An 18873-nucleotide genomic window follows, 5' to 3' on the forward strand; every position below is an offset into this window, starting at 1 on the left:
CACGGCCCTGCATCGATTTGCTCAACTCGACTGAAACAGACAGAATGAAACTAACAAGGAAAAAGCAGCACCAGTAAAGCCTCTCCTGTCTCCAGGGTCGGGTTCGTTCACCACTTACTGCTCTCGAAGTTCATGACGAGTGCTTCTCCTTCCATATGCTCTCATGGATGTGGTGAACGTGGCTGAGTGTAAAACTCATCAGAGAGCCACCAGCAGTGGATTATTCTGAAACATTCACTCCTTTCAGGTTCAAGAAAGACTTACTCTCTATCACAGCAATGGTAGAGAAAGATTCTGTTGCAGTGTGATTTATAAAATCTGCAGCAATAGACTCATCCCATGAAATCAGAGGAAGGCCAGCCAGCCTCAGAGTGACTTAGGCAGGCTTACAGCCTCAGAGAGAAGATCCCGGAAACAGAGCCTTTCTTAGGAATGTAATTCTGAGGTCTCTCTAAATTCTTGCTAATAAGCATAAGGGCCAAGGCAAAGAGTGATTAAAATAGAATAAACTCAAAATAAGCCCAATGATGAAGAGGGCCCCCAAATTTCTTAATTTAAGGCTGGGCCAATCATTGACTCATGACAACAACTGCACCAAACTCATTCTGTGCTGAACATGGAATAACATATTAAGTGGAAAAAGTTGATGGAAAGCATGTGAACACTGATTATTAAGATACAAAAAAGGATGCTGTACGCATATGCACAAGTTTTAACAAAATTTAAAATGACAGTTTAATCTCATTAATTTTTCCTTCTTTTAGATACCACTTCACCACACAATCAAAGGGATTCCGATGCTAATATGCAAGCTGAGTTTCTGATTCAATAGAGGACAGACTGGACTTTGTATACTTGGTGCAAATTTCAAGAGGCTCAGGCTGTATTTTAGTTTTGTGAGCCTGGCTTTTTTAAGTATTGCTGGAACTGAATCTTCAAAGAAGTTCTTCAGAATAAAGTCAGAATTATTCACATTTCAAGTGTGGGCCACGTGGCACAATTTGGAGCTAAGTCTGTGAGAAATCCCCAAATATGAGTCACATATGTGGGGAAGAATCTGGCCCACAGACTTCAATTAAATGCCTGTCTAATAAAATATCGTCAATGGCATACAGATGCCTGTCAAAGGAGCTGGAGCAGTTCACTATAAGTTCCGGAACTCATTAAATGCATTTCTTCATGCTAAAAGAATTTCTTGCATTTTATTTTGTCCTGAAAAACAGCAACAACAACAAAAATCAACCACGAAAGGGGCTACAATTTGCATACTTTGAAATACCATCTCACAAAAGACATGGATGCAAGGGGGCCCTGCAGGAGGGCTGGCGGCTGGAAGATGTGTTTCTATAGATGGTATGTCTTCTATCCAAGGCCTTAAGGTATCCTCTTTCATAGAGCAGCTATTACCTAAAGACCTGGGCTCCTTATGGACTCAGAAGCCTTCTGCACTAGCTATTGTCTTAGAAAAACAGACAGACAGGTCTTGGGAAACCCTTTAGAAACTGGAATGAATCCACAGGTCACCTATTCACACCCAACCCCACTGCTGGTCTTGCTGCACCCTTGGTTCAACTTTGTGTGCACGCATGTCCTTCTCTGCCACACCGTGAGGCTCTGGGGGCCAGGTAAAGACCCGGGGAACCAGAGGCGCCCAGAAGGCAGAAGGTGGGAGGGTGTGGGCTTTCCCTGACCTCTGCACAGTGAGAGACCACGTCTCCTGTGCGAGCTGGCTCTGCTTAATGCTTAAATGTACTTCCCGACCCATGCTTAGAATCTACTAGTGCAGAGCAAGCTCCCCCAGAGGCAATCAGTGAATATTCTCAGCACTTTAGGCTATGTGGCTTTTGAACAAACCATACCCCTTCTCTGTTAAGCACCATTAATCACATCAGGATTGCTGCTTTCATAAATACTGGCCCAGAAGCAGAAATTGAGTCACTTGGCTGGTACAAAACCAACCAGAGAAAAACTTGATGAGCAACTCTAAAAGGGGAACGTTTGTCAATACAGAACTGAGTACACTACCACTGATCAGCTGTTTTCAAAATACTTCAGATAAAAACAAACAAAATCACTCCTTTAAGCAAAAAGCAAAACAAAATAATTACTGGAGCATGTTTTGCTTTGGAGGTTTACATTTGCTGATTCACATTGTATGCTGGGTAAGTTAATACCCATTGCTCATTCATACTTCATCATCAGGCTGCTGTGTAATTAGAGGTAAAAAGAAAACTCATTTGTACAAATCACCTTCACAAATAAACCACAGAATTCCAAATGTGACTCTGCTTAACTCACATTTGACTAAATTTTTATACAGCAAATCAACATCTTTTTCTAAGTCCAAAACAGAATACGCAAAAACACATTGTTAAGTGCAAAAAACCCACAACAGAAAAAGCAGTTCTTCCTACGTATTATGGACTCTAACTGCCTAAGTCAAGTCTACATGATCCCTGGTCTCCACATCTGATTTTAATTATTAATCTGAGAAAGATTCTCCAAAATTAAAGTACTGAATCAAAAAGGTCCTACTGCACCAAGAGATCACACAGACCAGAGCTGAAGGGCTAGACAGAGGTCAAGGTTCTAGTTTAGCTTCGTCATGCAGTAGCTGTATGACTATGTGAAGTCTCTCGGCTTCAACAGAACAAGGTCTGTCATCCACAAAATGAAGGTTTCCCCTAGACAATCTCTAAGGTCCCTTCTAGTTTTAAAGTTCTGTGACTCTGTTAAATATATAAATCTAAAGCAAGACATCAATAGACTACTTCAATGAACATCTTTCAAACTATCCAATAATCAGTTTGATTCATCAATCATGCACTGAATCAAATGATTAGGAAAACTAAACAACAAAAAGAGGTTTGTATAAAAATGGATTACGTTTTCAGCGTCTTCAAAACCAACTTGTCAACATTCATGTGGACAGATAATCATTTGTGAGCCACGAGGTCAGTTAATATGTCTATTTGTTATATACGGCTGCCAAATTCTACCCTGCTTCCTAAGCATGCGTAGCTCTTCCCTTGTCATCATGCCACCTGGATAAGTTTAGTAAGGCAGTTGGCATGGTGGCACGCCAGGGATATATCACTGTTAAAATTCTTTTCGATAATCTGGTAGTTACTTAGGATCTAAAAATTGAATTCTACAATTCATCTTTTTAAAAAAAGTACTACAGACTGCAAAATACCAAATAACAGGCATTAATTAATCAAAGTATTTCACTGGTGATGCTTTCCTTACTCTGCAAGCAAGCCAGAAATTTACCTATTAGTTTCAACATATTCCACCAGATTCTAGAAGGCAACTGTGTCAGGCTGAGGAGTGACCCTGACTACCCAGCAGAACCACCTGGGGAACCCAAGTGGCACCCCAGACCAATGAGATAAAAATGTCTGGGGTCAGGGCCTAAGCATCACTGATGTTCAAAATGTCCCAGGTGATTCCCTTGTGCAGCTGGGGCCGAGAAACAAGCAAGTTAAAACCAGGCTCTTTGATCTAAGATGCAGGAATGCTGAGTGAAAGGCACTGTCAGAGGTGGGTAAGATTTAAAAAGAAATCAAAACCTCTCACTACGTACACTTTTTTCCTGCACATAGAAACTTCTAGAAGTCACTGTTCCCAAGAAAAGACACTGTTCACCCAAGTGTGAACATTAAGAATGTACATGATAACCAGCCAAGGAGCAGCAATACTGGGAAACGGTCCTTCTCTCTGCTGCACATGATTCAAAGGCAGGCCTTTAGTTTGCCAGCCTGGTAACAACAGTGCCTATAGCGAGGTCTGACTTTCCCCTGCATCATCACTCAATAGCATTTCTGTGTTTCAATTAAAAATTCTGACAGCCAGAGTTATAGCTTAAAACATAGCTAACAATTTGACCGACTGATGCAAATCCCAACCAAACCAGCGATCCCTTATAAATTAATTCTACCTGACATCCTTTACATCATTTCATATAAAGTCTGGGAAAAAGAAAGACTATTCTCCCTATTAAAACGTTCATTAATCTTGACAAAGATTTCACCAACCCTTAATCTCAACCAGCAATCAATTTACAAACGGTCTTGAATTATGTTAATCCCTTCCTTTATGAGGCTCCGAAAAGCAGCACCTCCTCTTAAAGAAGGGGGAAAAAGTAAAACCAACACCATTCCTGGGATCTCAATGATACTTCAGTCCAAACATTCAATCAACAGGAGTGTGATCTGCACACAAACTCAATACACACAGAAGATTTCCACATAAATACCACACCCTATACACAAGATCAGATTCATAAGAACGTATTTCTTCCTCACCTTAAACCAGAAAGATAAACAAGCTCCTGGTAACTTGTCATCATGTCTTCCTGTTTATCTTGTCCACCTTTTTTTTTTTTTTTTTTTTTGGAAAGCAACCCCACTGTGTGAAGTTTCCTTTTTCTTAAGGATTTTAGAGTCAGGCCTATTCTATGCAAACACGGCTGTCCAAAACTTCCTCTAACAAACGTTGATTAAAGATTAGTCGCTAGGACAGATCATCGCCACTGGAAGCCTGGACTCATGACTCCAGGTTCCCAACACTTGAAGCCTGGCCCTCCTACTCATTCTCCTCTTCCTCCTCACTCATGTGCAGGCCACCCAAGTGCTTCTGACTCCTGAGCATGGAAGGGGAGCCCAGCACTGCTGGGTTGCCAAATGTGAGTGGCTGGCTCAGAGGGGTCCCCATTTCAGAGTCTGAATCACCGGATTCAGTTCCGCTGCTGGTGGAGCCCTCGGTCACGTGCAGGGGCGCCCGCGGACCCGCCATGCCCCCGGCACATGCTGACCGCATGGCAGGGGTCTTTGAGGTGGGAGCCACGAGAGGTGCACCATTAGCCAGCATTCTACCTCCTGAAGCGGCCAGGCTGGTCAGTCCTCCCTTTTCATGGCCATCAAGCCCACCCAATGCCTCTGGGGTTGACGCTACCTGGCTAAGGATGAGCGGGTCTGTCTCCGACTTATTATATCTACTGGGGAGATTCCGTAAGTACGGCCTTTGTAAGACAGGGGAAGAGTTTTCGTAAGGAGGACCCTGGCTTGGGAGAGGATCTTCTCCCACACTTTCCTCTCTCGGGTCATGCCCGTTTTCGGAGATATAGCCTTGAGACCCGGTCCTGTCCCAACTCATATTTGGACTCGACTGTCTGCTAACAGGAGACAGTGGGGTGGCCGGGGTACTGTGGCCATCTGAGCCCCTGAACAGCTCGTCTATCAGGGAGCTGTGTCTTGGGAGTCGGGGGCTCCCATTCATATCAAAGGTTAGGTCTGCAGAATCATCATCAAGGAACTCTCTGGAAGGAGGCCGGGAGGACTTCACGGAGGGAGGGGAAGCCCTGCGCCTAGGCTCGGTCTGCCTCTCATCCCTGGAGAGCAGGTAAACCCCACTGGTCAAATCACCCTCATAATTGTCATTTGTTTGGGACTGTGACTGGGACACTTGCTCCCTGAGCAGGTCGGATTCACTATCTACGTCACTGCAGTCAATGAAAGGAATGGAAGTGCTGCTGCCTCTGGCAGCCCTGGATGCTGGACCTGTGCTCGGCTGCGGGGGCTGAGCTTTACTCTGCTGGGTCCTATCCTGAACGGCCTCCTCCTCTTCGTCGGCCGGCGCCCGCGCGCCTCCGTCCACCTTCCCGCCGCCCGCGGGGCTCTGGGGCAGCGCGGGGCTCTGGCGCGGCTCTTCGGCCGAGACGCCGGGCTCCTCTCCCTGCGGGCCACCTTGGCCGCCCGGGCCGCCGGCGGGCTCCGGGCCCTCTCCTGCGGGAAGGCCGGCACTCTGCTGCGCCTGCGCGGGGCGGGGCGAGAGAGAGGGAGGGTTACACGGGGGCTGAAAGCGGGGAGGGGGAGGTCAGAGGCTAATTTGGCAACACCCCTTAAGCTTCAAGCAGCCGGAAGGACTGCCAAGTAAAGGCTGCCTTCCACGCTGCTCAAACAAAACATTGCCCAGGAGCAGGCGCACCCGAGTGAATTTGGTCAGCATCCAGAAAGTTCTCTCTGCGTGTGGATGCTGACGATGCAGGGTCTCCAGCAGCACGAGTGGGCCACTGCCTGTCTGCTCTCTAGGGCCCCTGGGCTCACAGTGGGTTTCCAAAGTTTCCGTGGAACAAGAGAATCCTTGCAACCCACAGGGGGCTTCCCAAGAAAGGGTGGGTGGGGAGAGGAAGAAAACACATGGCGGGACGCCAGCCCCCAAAGGCAAGTTGACATGGATTTCAGACAAAGGACAAAAACTCTGTTTATACTTCTAAGAGAAGAACAGCCAGGTTAGGCACTCTTTTTAGATGCATAAAGGAAATCTTCATGTTCTTCCCCGACAAAGTTGGCATTCTCTTATACAGAAAACCCGGAAAACACATCCAGAGGCCAATTCCAGAGAAAATGAGCTTTCACCATCCTCAGGGCAGGAGTGATAATGTCTCTTGTTGCCAATTGCGGTCACTGCCCTGTAACAGGAGTCCTGGGAACTCACCACCGAGTCTGGTGCCAACAAAGGGTTCTGACCTTGGCCCCGAATGGGAGCTACACCCAGCAGGTGCAAAGGAGGTCCCAGTATCTTCATACAACCACACCCATTTAGCTGGAGAGTGGGCTCCGCTCTCCTGGCTCCTGTGGGTGGTTCCACTCCTAAGCTGAGTTCAGGCCAACAGAGCAAACTTCTCTGTGGCAAAAGCATGGGATGGAAGACAGAAAGTCAGCTGAAAAAGGACCCACTCCAGGGCACGGTGAGTCCAGGCTGGGGTGCACACAGCCTGCGTCTGCTCAAAGCCAGGGCACACAACTATACTCTTCTCTACAAAAAGAAACCCCAAAGGTGAAGGGCAAATAACTCAGAAACATACTATGAAACATAGTACTTAACAGAGAAAGTTTGGTGAAACAAAACCACCCCCCCACCCCCCCAGTTATAATAGTTGATCAGCATTACTGACTTGTTTTGGCACTTCTGAATTCAGCTCTGTAGGCTGTGTAGCCAGGCTTCTGATGGACTGAATCTTGCTGTGCTTCCTGGGAGAAATCACATAAGATAGCCAGTTAGATAAGCTGGGTTCTTCCCTTGTTGTTGTTTTAAATGAAAAATATCAACAGCCTTATGCCCTTCTTCAGTATGAAGGCACCTAAAGTAGTGTGTATGGATGCCCCATGGAAAGGGAGTCATTCTTTTCCTAATACCTGTGGGGTTCAGGGGTTAAACTCTGAAAAAATTCCCAGCAATCCCCTGCTCAGGTTTCAAGGAAGCCCAGCCACTGTTCACTACTTTTCTAGTCCTTAGAAAGGTCAATGGGAGGGAGAGTCAGCTGGGCCCGAGGATGTCCTGAAGTGCAAGTTCTGGTCTGACAATGTATCAGTTCATGTATTTTGGGTAATGATTTTCTAGATCAGTTCTGTAATAGAGGCAATCATCACTAATCAGCCAACTCTTTCAGTGTTGAGTTCAGGGAAGGCCTGCCCCCATTAATGAATTTACAGTCTCAGCAGAAGGAACTGGATTTAATGCCACTAGCACGTCTCCTTTATCGTTTCCCTTCCTTAGTCTGCCGGTGCCCTCCTCTTCCTCCATGAACAAGCTTTAGAAACTTTTCAGCTACTCAGACGACAAAACTGTATAAATACAGAGAGATCAAATGCTAATGTACATTCAGCTTTTCTTCAAAATACTCCAAATACACAAGGACGGTCACAGCATCAGGTTTCGGCAAGGGTAAAGCAAAGCACCGAGCACCCCGAATGTTTGTCAACAGAGAATCGGAGATAAATACAATGTGATACTTTCACAATACCCTAAAACGCCAACACAGAGCCCCAGATCAGGGTAGGGCTTAAAAAGCGAGATGCAGAATTAGGTACAGTGTGCTACTAAACAAATGAAACAGCACACCGCAGAGAAATCCTGCACATTCCTTTTAGATGCATAAATATGTGTAACGGGAGTAACACAAAGCTGATGGCTGTCGCCTCTGAAGGGGAGAAGGGTTGTTGGGTGTGGGGGGGGGGGTGTAGCTACATCTGTCCCAACAGCAGTTAACACACAAAAAGGGAAAAAAAACCCAGGAACAAACGAAATGTGGATGTTTGCTGTGTTCTCCATACTTTAATTTTAAGATGGATTAAAATGTAAAAAAGAAAAATGTTCAAAAGAAGAAATCCAGGGGCGCCTAGGTGGCTCAGTCGTTAAACGTCTGCCTTCGGCTCAGGTCATGGTCCCGGGGTCCTGGGATCGAGCCCCGCATCGGGCTCCCTGCTCAGCGGGAAGCCTGCTTCTCCCTCTCCCACGCCCCCTGCTTGTGTTCCCTCTCTGGCTGTCTCTCTGTCAAATAAATAAAATCTTTAAAAACAAAGAAAAATAAATCCACATGCACTAAACAGCCCATAGTGCATCATCACGTCTGCCGTTTACCCTTTTATCTTATCCCTGAATTCTCTGCTTCTCCCCTCTCAGGGCAGCAGAGCCATGCTCGGGGCAGGGGGCCACTTGCCAGCTCTGTGACGTGGGCCAGTAACTCAATCTCTTTGAGCTGCGGTGTTTCCATCTTTAAAAAGGGAACAGGAGAGAGGCGCCTAGGGGGCTCAGGCGGTTAGGCATCGACTTCCCGATTTCCCCTCAGGTCACGGTCTCGGGGTCCTGGGATCCGGCTCCGCCGTCAGCAGGGAGTCTGCTTCTCTCCCTCTCCCCCTGCCCCCTTGCACTCTCTAATATAAATGAATAAAATCTTAAAAAAAAGAAAAAGGGGACGAGGAGCCCGCTGACCTCACGGAGCTGGCCTGAAGACTGTGAGTTAATACACGCAAAGTGCGTGGAACCTAGCAAGGGCTGGAAGCATTTGCTAACGACAGCTCTAAACACTGCTGCTTCTCATCCAAGCTGCATTTCATTAAAAGTTTATAGAAATACTCTCTATTCAAATCCCAAAATACTTAAGGACTCCTGGAAGAGGAAGTTTCTAGAGTGTTTTATCCCCACCACAATCTCCTGCTCCTCTTCCATCCCGCTCTCGGCTGGCTTCCTCTTCTTCCTCACTTGGCCCTCCGAGGTCCATTCGCATCTCACCTCGCCCTTGAGGAAGCGCCCCAGTGCTCAGATGTTTCTGTCTACACCACACCGGCCCAGGGGCCCTATGAAGCACTCATTTGGTAACCCACCAGGCCTGGGTGGAGAGAGATTTAGCAGGAATGCACTGTCACCTAGAGGAATGACTCTTGTCAAATCAGAAGTGGCATCGAAGTTTCCCTTACCTTTCAAACTGCACTTTCTTATGTCCCCCTTCTTTCACGTAGTCAAGAACCTGCTTCTGAGTCCGACCACTAGAAGGAAGAGGAAGAGACGGAAGAGGAGGCGGCATTCTTATTTAAACACACGCCACCCCATCTTTCCTTCCCCTCCTGCCATCACCGGGAGAGACGACCTCTGAGAGACACTGTATGTGCCCATTTCATCTCTTGGTATTTCCCTTCTAAATAACAGTGTTCCAGTGATAACACCCCTTAATAATTCTGCGTTTGCTTATTAAGCAACCATCCCGAGAGTCTGTATGCTTCGAGGAGGCGGGGATAAATCTGTTCACTGTGCATCCCCAAGGCCCAGACTAGGATTTGACATGTGGAACACTCAAATGTTTGCTGAAAGAATGAGTGAGAAAGTGAACCAATGATGTGCAAGTCTATGCGGCGTTCCAAGAGGCTACACCGAAGTTTTACACTTGCTTCTACAGAGAAAGGAAATCCTGTCTGAATTAGAATAAAGGCAAGTCTTGGGAATGTTCCCATGGCAAACAGAGGTGTGAAAGGAAATCCTTACCTGAACCGAAACGATGACCCTCGACTAAAGAGAACGGGCTTTGGCTTTGGTTTGGGCTCTTCAAAAAGTCTAAAAAAGGCATGATGTTCAACACAGATTTTCCAGAAGGACTTGCAAAAATCCCGACTGGCCATGAGAAATTCCAAGGTATCCTGGTACGAGCTCTAAAAAGAGAAAATACCGCTGTGTTTTTTTTTTTTTTTTTCCCATTACCCGTGGACATTGGGTTGAAAAATGAGAAAAGGGACAGAAAACAAAATATGTCCAATAAAATTTCAATTGTGTATTTTATTATATAGCAGGACCATAAATTCACATGTTTAATAAAATAAAGCTGTTCCTAATGACAAAATAAAGTCATCATTCAACCATTTTCCCCCCAAAGAATTCCTTAGAGGAACTAAAGAAAATAGGAATACTTAGCAGAAGTCATAACATTTCTTTTGACAGAATTCATAAACAAATTTTGTGTATGCACCTTACATTTCCTTCTTTAAAAAAAAAAAAATCCAAGCACTGTAATCCCTTTTTTGGAGCACCTGGGTGGCTCAGATGGTTAAGCGTCTGCCTTCGGCTCAGGTCATGATCCCAGGGTCCTGGGATCGAGCCCCGCATCGGGCTCCTGGCTCAGCGGGGAGCCTGTTTCTCCCTCTGCCTCTCCCCCTGCTCATGCTCTCACTCTGTGTCTCAAATGAATAAATAAAATCTTTAAAAAAAAAAATCCTTTTGCCCCCTTAAAATAACTGAAACACACTTCTTCATTCTATTTTCTTCCTGAAGGTTCATGCCAACTTTGCATATTGGTCTTAGGTCTTTTCTCTGTCAAGCCACATATGGCTCAAGCCTCCAGGTGGCCCCAGGGACCACACAGGAAATGAACATTTTTTTTCTGGAGCACAAAAGTATCCCTCAAGGCTGAAAAAATCATGTCCTTTGAGTCTGGAAAGTGGATAGTGTAATTTTCTATTCCCAGTCTCAACGTTCTCAATGTAAGTGGCCATATTTTATAAACAGGACTTCAAACAGTCCTCAATGTTCCCAGCAATTCCAACTATTTTGAGGGCTCTCCCAGTTCTGGGCAGTCCCAACTTACAAACAAGCGTGCCACAATTCTGCATTTGTAAGTAGCCTTTTGGAACTCAAAAAGCATTTTCCCATAGAAAACAACTTATAATGGGTGGCTGCTTCCTGGGTCAGGCCATAAAAGCTGATTTAATCCACTCTGTAGCTGACCGGTAAGACCAGATGGCCATTTATCATCTTTTCTTTTCCATGGGAAAAAAAAAAAAAAAAAAAAAACCACTCCAAGTTCTGGTTGGGGGCATCAGAGATTTATCATCCATGTCCTCCACTGCCCATGTCCGGCAGGGGAAGAAGATGCTCTTTCTTCCCTGACCCCGTCCTGGGGTGAGCGACGTCTTCAGGGGTTCTGCAGGAACTGGGGTGGGCCTGCTTGTTAGCCTGTGAGAACGCGTTGTCAGAGACTTGGGGACAAGTGAGGACACGAACGCTGGGGACAGTTGGGGGCTTGTGTGGGCAGGGGTCAGCCCCGAATCTGGTGGGTGCTAAGTGCGGTCTCAAGAAGGTGGCCCAGAGGCGGGCACCCCAGCAACTATATAGGTCAGGCTATGCAGGGGGCGGGGCGCCGCACACTCCTTACCCTCGCTCTGTCTGCGCAGGTGAAAGTGTGGTTACTGAGCATCCGGGCACGCCTCTGGGTGCAGACCCTCAGACACCGGCACAGTGCTGGCCACAGTTCCAGCCTGTGCCCTAGCAGAGCCCTTCCATCCCCGGAATCACCGGGTGGGCTCCGAGGTCTGGATCTGCCCACCCCCCGCCCCCACCCACTTACATTGGCATCAGGGCGGAGCTTGATGAGAAAGCGCTTCCTCTTGAAGCTCAGCTTCCGCACCTTCGCCCAGTTGAAGGCGTTGATCTTAGTGAAACCCTGAGAAGAAGAAAGGTATCAGCCAGTGAGCCAGGAGATGCATAATATGCAACATGGGGGTTGTTTGCCTCGGGTATGGGGAGCTGTCGTTCGAATGCTCAGTAAGAAGGCCTTCTGCTAGAGGGTTCTCAGGATTTGCTGCTGTGGATGATTCCTGTTCCTGGAGCATTATTTTTCACTAATTATAGGCTCTGGCATTCAAACTAAGTTTGCCTCCAGGGAGAGGAGCAGCCGGCCAAGGGAAGGATAAAAAGAAAGACAAAAAACAATAAAAACCATGACAACCACCACCACAATAATTAGTGACCATCACTTTCGGAGTGCCAAGCTCCCCGTAAGGACTTTATAGACCTCATCTTATCAAACCTTAGACAATACCCAGGGAGGCGGCTTTATTATCTTTCTCTTACAGATGTGGAAACTGCTTCATGGACAGATTTTAATTTGTCCAAAATCACACACTTCATGTGGCCGAACGAGATTCCCGAGCATGTGCCTTAGCCAGCAGCTAACTGTTAATCTCTATAAAGCAACACAGCAGGTTAGCGAGCAACCCCACGGCACGCACAGGTCTGGCTCCCACGCCCAGCAGGCTGCCAATCACATAGGTAGATGGGGAAGGGAGGCCCGGCCTGCGGCGTGTCTTCTAGACCCGAGAACAGTCTCAGGGAAGGACTCACACGTCCTCATCTTTGAAAGTCAGGTGTGGAGAGCCAGGGTGATGGAGAAGCAAGGGGACGTTGCCAGATACCAGCTCCCATCTGTCCTGTCATCTCCACTAAAATTAGAATTCCTCCTGAGCCTGCTTGAACACCAGAACCCTTTACTTAAATTGGTAAGAATGAAGCAATTAAGGACTGGCAAGAAGATTAATTCCAAGATACAGACTTTGTACATGATTAAATAACTGAGCAATTCTCAATATTTAGACTCTATCACACATAATCAAAGCGAATTAATTCAATTGTGAGGCACTTCTTCCCCCCAACCTATGACTTTTAGAAATGTTTAAGGCTTCTGATTATAAAATTTCATGGTAGGACTGAAAACTCTATTTGGTTTATTGTCATTTTGCTCATTGACTACTCCTAAGACTCTTTCAGCAGGTCAGAGACTATTAAGAGCAGTCACCTCCTCCAACACCTTTCCCATATGAAACCCAACTTCGGCTCCTCTTGGGACAGCATTCTGGGATAATTCATGTCCGTCGTAAACATCTGATACTGGAGAAGAGAAGCCCTGGGACTATTTTGGTAAAATAGGAAGGGAAAATATAACCGAACCTGGCAGAGCCTGAAGAAGTATTTTAGATTATGTACATATTTACACCTTCAAAACAGGTGAAAATGACCCAATTTAAAAGGCAGACACTTTCTCTGTACCCCTTTGAAACCAAAGCACAGATGACTCGCTTTTGTTTAAAAGAAAAGCACTGAGGAAACCTTTGGGGGCGGTGAATATGTTCATTGTTTTGATTTCATTGATGGCTTCAGGATATATATATATTTCATTGATGGCATGCATATATATATATATATATATATATATATATATTTAAACTTACAAAACTGCATACTTCAAATATATGCACTTTATTCTACGTCCATAATACCTCAATGAAGCTGTTAAGAAACAAAAAGCAGCACTGATCAACAGTACAACAGCAGTGTGATCAAGAGAGTACACATTTCAGAGTACAGAAAACTTCATCCTTAAGTAAAACACAGGTGAATTCAAGTGTAGTGTTTTACTACAAACCTACTATAGCACCCGGCTTTTAGGAATTTATAAAACTACTAAATCCTAAAAAATACGCTTTTCTTTTTAAGTTATGTATACCTGAAATCACAGATCAGCCGACTGAGGTAAAACCTAAATTAGGTTTAAAAACCCCTAAATTTGTTTAAAAAAAAAAAAAGCAACTAAAAACCTTAACAGGTTAAAAAAAGGGGGGGGAAGGGGGGAGATGACCGGAGTATCATGTGCCAGTGTGAAGAAGGTGTTTATTTGGGGGGGGATGTAAAATCTTGATTCTACTATACTGGGTTTTGAGCAGAGGTCCACTGAGAGAGACTTCTGTGATCTTACAAAGTCAACAGACACAAGCAAATCTCGAATTGTGCATTTCCCAACCAGAGCAAGGGCCAATGGAATAGGATCTGAAAGCTGAGGGCCTGGAAAGAAATTGAAACCCTGAGATGAGGTTAGTTTTTTCCTGTTCACCTAAAAGTAACTGTCAAGAGGTCTTAACTTGGCTCACCCAACATGGAATCAGAGTTGAAGGGCCAACTCTTATCTTTCCATCACCTAGGGAACTGAGCTGTGTTTTAAACACTCTTACCTGAAACACAAGAATTCCCGTGTTGGCAACAGCCAGGTTGATCTTAGTGCCTTCCCTGTCCTTAGCTGGGTGCAACCGGATCCCATACATCTCCAGCCTACGGGCAATCTCCAGGAGTTGGAAATCTGATTCTGCTGGTGTTTGTCCACTGACAAAACAAATATTAAAGAGAAAGGCCAGGAGATTTGAATTCCCTGTGTCTATTAATTTGAAATTAAGCAACTTCTCTCGGGAAATAAAAAGGCATTTCATCACAAACAATGGAGCTACCTGATCAGATGACACCCAACCCCCCATTCATTATCACCCAAAGTCGAGCAGCTAGGACAAAAGCCCCATTGCCTGTGTAACACAAAACCCCAAAAGTCTATCTCACATTTACCCTGGTTCTTTTTTGGAATCTCAAAGTTTCCTTTAAGGTCATATAAAAGCAAAACACCATGGTGTTAAAACATGTTTTTAGTAACTTACCATGGGCCTACACTTGGAAGCAAAGTTCAAGACAACATTCTTGCGTACGATCATCAAAGCTCAAGTACCCTCCTTAAGAACAGCAACAAAAACAGTAGGCCCAGAGCATCTTTTGAAAAATATTATACCGATCAAGACAAAAAAAACAAAACGGAGAGGATACAAAGGTTCTAGATTTTCATAACATTCCTCCTTGGCCCCTCGTTGACCATATCCCTTTCCTGATTTCTTGTTAATTGGTCTTACATTCTCCCTTTAATTCCACAACATGGGTGTCCTAAATTCCAGGCCTATTCCAGCAGCACAGGAAATCAAAGGAGCCTAGAGCTCTGATCTTAAGTAGGTAACCTGCATTTGAGAGTCCAGGGTGAGTAACAACAGCTCCATGAACCTCTGTGCTCTTCTCCCTCACCCTTGGCATATTTCATCCCAAAAGTTAGCGTGTGTGCACACCCACCTACGCTGGAAGGACAGAGAGAAACAGTGCAAAGGGAACGCGAGGCACCCAGTGGGACTTACATGTGATTGTGGTGAAACTCCACGATTTTGTCTTCTAGTGCATCTTGCTGAGGTATGTACTTGTTTTTTGCTAAATGCTCTCTGTCCGATGCTTCATCAAAATCCCCAATCTCGGCTACCAAGAAACAGAGAAAGAAGATGCAGCCATATAGGATTAATACTTCACAATCTGTTACATTCCCCCGTGGAACATTCTCCAGCTAGCAAAGCAGAAGGCAGCAGACAAGGCAAACCCAGCCTGTGGGTATCGTCAGGGCCAGACGTCAGAAGACTTCCTGTGAGGACGTATTTAACAACTGTGCCAACATGCCAGGATGGATTCCACTCTTTCTCATCTCCACCAGCTGGAAAGAAAACTTCAGCATCCATCCATCTTCATCCGTCCATGTTCCTGATTCCTTCCTTCCTCCCCACCTAACCGGGACAACTTCTGTTCTAGGCAAATTCTAGACATGTGGATTTGACTTTATGACTTCTAAATAAGCCCCAGAATTTCAGGATTTTACAAAAGCAACTTCTGAAACTCTTATATATAATAATTACTAGTGCAAATCCCAGATGCTTTCTCATGTAGAGAAAAGCCAGTGGTAAAAAGGTATAAACATATGTGATCTAATTTGGTGAAATAAAACAAAGTTTATTAAGTCTCTTGTAGTTCTAGCATCAGAAATGACAGGTCAGACTGCAGATTCTTATGAATTTTTCATTTACAAGGGAGATGAGGCACATTTTTCTCACACAACCTCTATGTCATCCCCAAACTGTTATGATCTGGAAATCTAAAGGAAAGACCTTTAAAGTAATGATTGTACCTTAACACCACTAGCTCCAGCTCAGTTTATACCAATTTAATACCTCTGGGACAGCATGGCTTTTTCTTTCAATCATATGGTCTGTGTAACAAGCTTAATAAAAAGTAGCCCAATGACCGGAGCCCAGGTGTTTTGCGTAAAAGCTAGTGAACGGCTGCTATGAAACCTACCTGTCATTCTGTCATGTGAAGCAGCTTGTCCCACTCTGGGAAATGCCCCACCAGTAATCATGCAGAATATGGCCTACATGTTCCCATAAATCGCACCCACTGAGAATATTTGCTCTACACAAAACAGTGCCAACTCATCAGGCTCCAGCTAAGCCAGTGTAAGAATCATTCTCTAGCCCTCCTGCTGCTATGACAAATCAATAACTTTCCTTCCTAAGTCTGGGAGATCTTCAGTAAGCCCATACATAAAAAAGAAGAAGATAAGCATGGTCCCTAGAAATACCTTATCATATTAGGCGCATTTATTAACCACTAGGAGTGACACTTCCTACAAACGTTTGGGAATCTTGTTACCCAGGCAGATATCTGAATGGGCTGATTCTACGGGACTACTCTGGATATAACAGAAATTTTAAAATGATATGATGGCACAATTTCTTTTATACTCACACGTGACATAATTATCTTCCTGAAACATAACGTCTATATTCCATTTGAAGTAATTTTTGCCTTGGCCAAGAAGGAAAAAAAAAATGCCCAGCTGGGTTGTCAATAAGCCTTAGAATGAGCACAATCTAATTTATCCTTTGCCTAGATTAAGAAGGTTAAAATATCCAGTTTCAAGCATCACTAGGATTCAGTCCAGCTTCCATGCGTCCTGAGGTTTACTGAGGAGAACAGAATACAAGAAGCGCCATCGTTGTTTTAGGTCTTAAGGCTAATGTGCCACATTCAATAATGGATATTAAGTCCAAGAACAGGACAGAAGTTTAGTTTACTTGGACACCATCTGTCCAAGCTTCTCCTCTGAGTCAACTGAGATGATCAACAATTGCATACTAAATCCTTAAAAGAGGGGCACCCGCAGGGCACAGTCGGCTGAGCATCTGACTCTTGGTTTCAGCTCAGGTCATGATCTCAGGGTCCTGAGATGGAACTCTGCACTCGGCACGGGGTCTGCTTGAGATTCTCTCTCCCCCTCTGCCCCTTCCCCCTCCATTTTCTCTCTCTCAAATAAATAAATAAATCTTGAAAAGAAAAAGAAACAAAGAAAGATAAGAGTAGACAGATACCGAACACAGAATTCACAGGCCAATGCTGGGGGCGGGGGCGGTGGGGGGTGTGTGCGGACACCCATCAAATATGAAGAGTATGGTCTTCAACCCACTGGCACTCATGCTCACAGCAAAACAGCACAAAGGCATAATTACTGTGTTTAGAGCATGTGATCATTTCCCCCCCACCGATCAGATCACGGCGGGCTCCCGCATGACCTCGGGAAGCGACGGACGCCACTTACACTGCACGATGTGTGAGATGAGGAGAGCCGCGCTGGTGTCATTGCAGGTCAGCCTGCCCTGAGCCAGGTCCTGCTTCACCTGCAGAGCGAACAAGTACCTGCGGGCAGAAATACACATGGCCGGCGTCACGCACCGCCCGGCCGGCGTCACGCAAAGGGGGCGGGAGGTTCGGTGTCAAAGTCAGGCTCACTTCCGGCAACTTGTGAGAACTAGAGCAAAGTACCCAAAGCAAAGCAAATAGAAGTCGGCCCCGGCCGCAATGAACGCCCGGGGCCACTGACTGCAGTGTCAACACTCAACCGTCACTAGAAGGACCAAGAGACGCGCTGGAACCGTGTCACACGAGAACGAATACATTTTATTCTATGGCTCTCTCTCTCCACTTAAAAATCGAAGACTCTATCTTACGCCACTCTCTACATAATTTTTGCAGAGTGTCACAAACGTGTGCGTTTTTTCCCCCACAGATCAAATATACTAAAAAATAATTTTCAGGTTCAGATGATAACACTGGCTTAATACTATGGTTAGGGAGAGCTTTTTTGCCAACCGACTTGGAAAGTTGTGTGGTGAAATATTCACTTAGGTCCTTCCAAAAGGCTCGGTTGCCAGATCTGTAAAAATTAATTTCACAGTTATTTTTATATTACAGAATAAAGTAAACATTTTTGGTGAAAGAGAAAAGAGGTATCTGTAAGTCAAAGATATTAAGTAAAAACAGTGCAATGTAAGAACTGATTTGGAAAAATAAAAAGGAACTCCTACATTTTTAGAAGGGTATTTGCTAGTTTTGCCCACTGCCTAGAGGTGCTACCTCAGTAGCAAATCTTGGAAGTCGGATTCTGGCACTCGACAATTACTGGAAGGTCACAGAGATAGGTCCATGGAGAAATGGTAGATTCCAGATATGGGGTGGGTATGAGCCTGGAATATCTAGTGATAACTAGAAAGCAAGGCAGCTTTGAAATATAAATGGGTTGTATTAAAAAGGCAAAAGAGAGGCACCTGGGTGGCTCAGGGAGTTGAGTGTCTGACTTTTGGTTTTAGCTTAGGTCATGATCACAGGGTTGTGAGATCGAGTCCCAGGTCGGGCTCTGCACTCAGCGGGGAGTCTGCTTGGTACTCTCTCTCTCCCCCCCTAGCCCTATCCCCCCTCCTCTCATAAATAAATCTTTAAAAGAAAAGGGGGGGGTAAGAGAAACATCTTGAAGGGGCGTCCACCTGCCAATGCTGTGGCAACTTGAGTATCAACAAGAATAATTAAAGTGAATCAAAACACATGGAACTGATGAAAATTCATGAGTCCATTTCAATATTCAAAGCGAAAGCAGAAAAAACTGAATGTATCACCACTGGAGGAGACTATTAAAGCAATAGTTGGTAACCTGAAGCAAAAAACTGAGCAGGGACTCTGCCTCTCCAATAGGAGTGGCATTTCAGGATATACAGAAAATCCAAGTAGATGAGGCAAAGTTCCTTACAGGAGTAT

At 45.2% G+C, this 18873-nt stretch overlaps 1 protein-coding gene across 3 annotated transcripts in view; it reads right to left on the reverse strand.

Moving 5' to 3' along the window:
* FARP1 (FERM, ARH/RhoGEF and pleckstrin domain protein 1) overlaps positions 1-18873 on the reverse strand; it is a 264356-nt gene that overhangs the window by 48593 nt on the left and 196890 nt on the right. For all 3 annotated transcript variants that reach the window (XM_073894377.1, XM_073894378.1, XM_073894379.1), the window contains exons 6-13: positions 17384-17481; positions 15102-15216; positions 14112-14259; positions 11675-11770; positions 9823-9986; positions 9261-9329; positions 6959-7034; positions 5562-5814 (exon numbers count right to left, since the gene is read on the reverse strand). In XM_073894377.1, the coding sequence (XP_073750478.1) occupies positions 5562-5814; positions 6959-7034; positions 9261-9329; positions 9823-9986; positions 11675-11770; positions 14112-14259; positions 15102-15216; positions 17384-17481 (1019 nt within the window). The remainder of the gene's footprint in view (positions 1-5561; positions 5815-6958; positions 7035-9260; positions 9330-9822; positions 9987-11674; positions 11771-14111; positions 14260-15101; positions 15217-17383; positions 17482-18873) is intronic.

The sequence above is a fragment of the Callorhinus ursinus genome, unplaced genomic scaffold (genome assembly GCF_003265705.2).
Source record: "Callorhinus ursinus isolate GAN/ISIS: 27379988/994484 unplaced genomic scaffold, GSC_fseal_2.0 scaffold7, whole genome shotgun sequence".
Classification (NCBI taxonomy): Eukaryota; Metazoa; Chordata; class Mammalia; order Carnivora; family Otariidae; genus Callorhinus; species Callorhinus ursinus.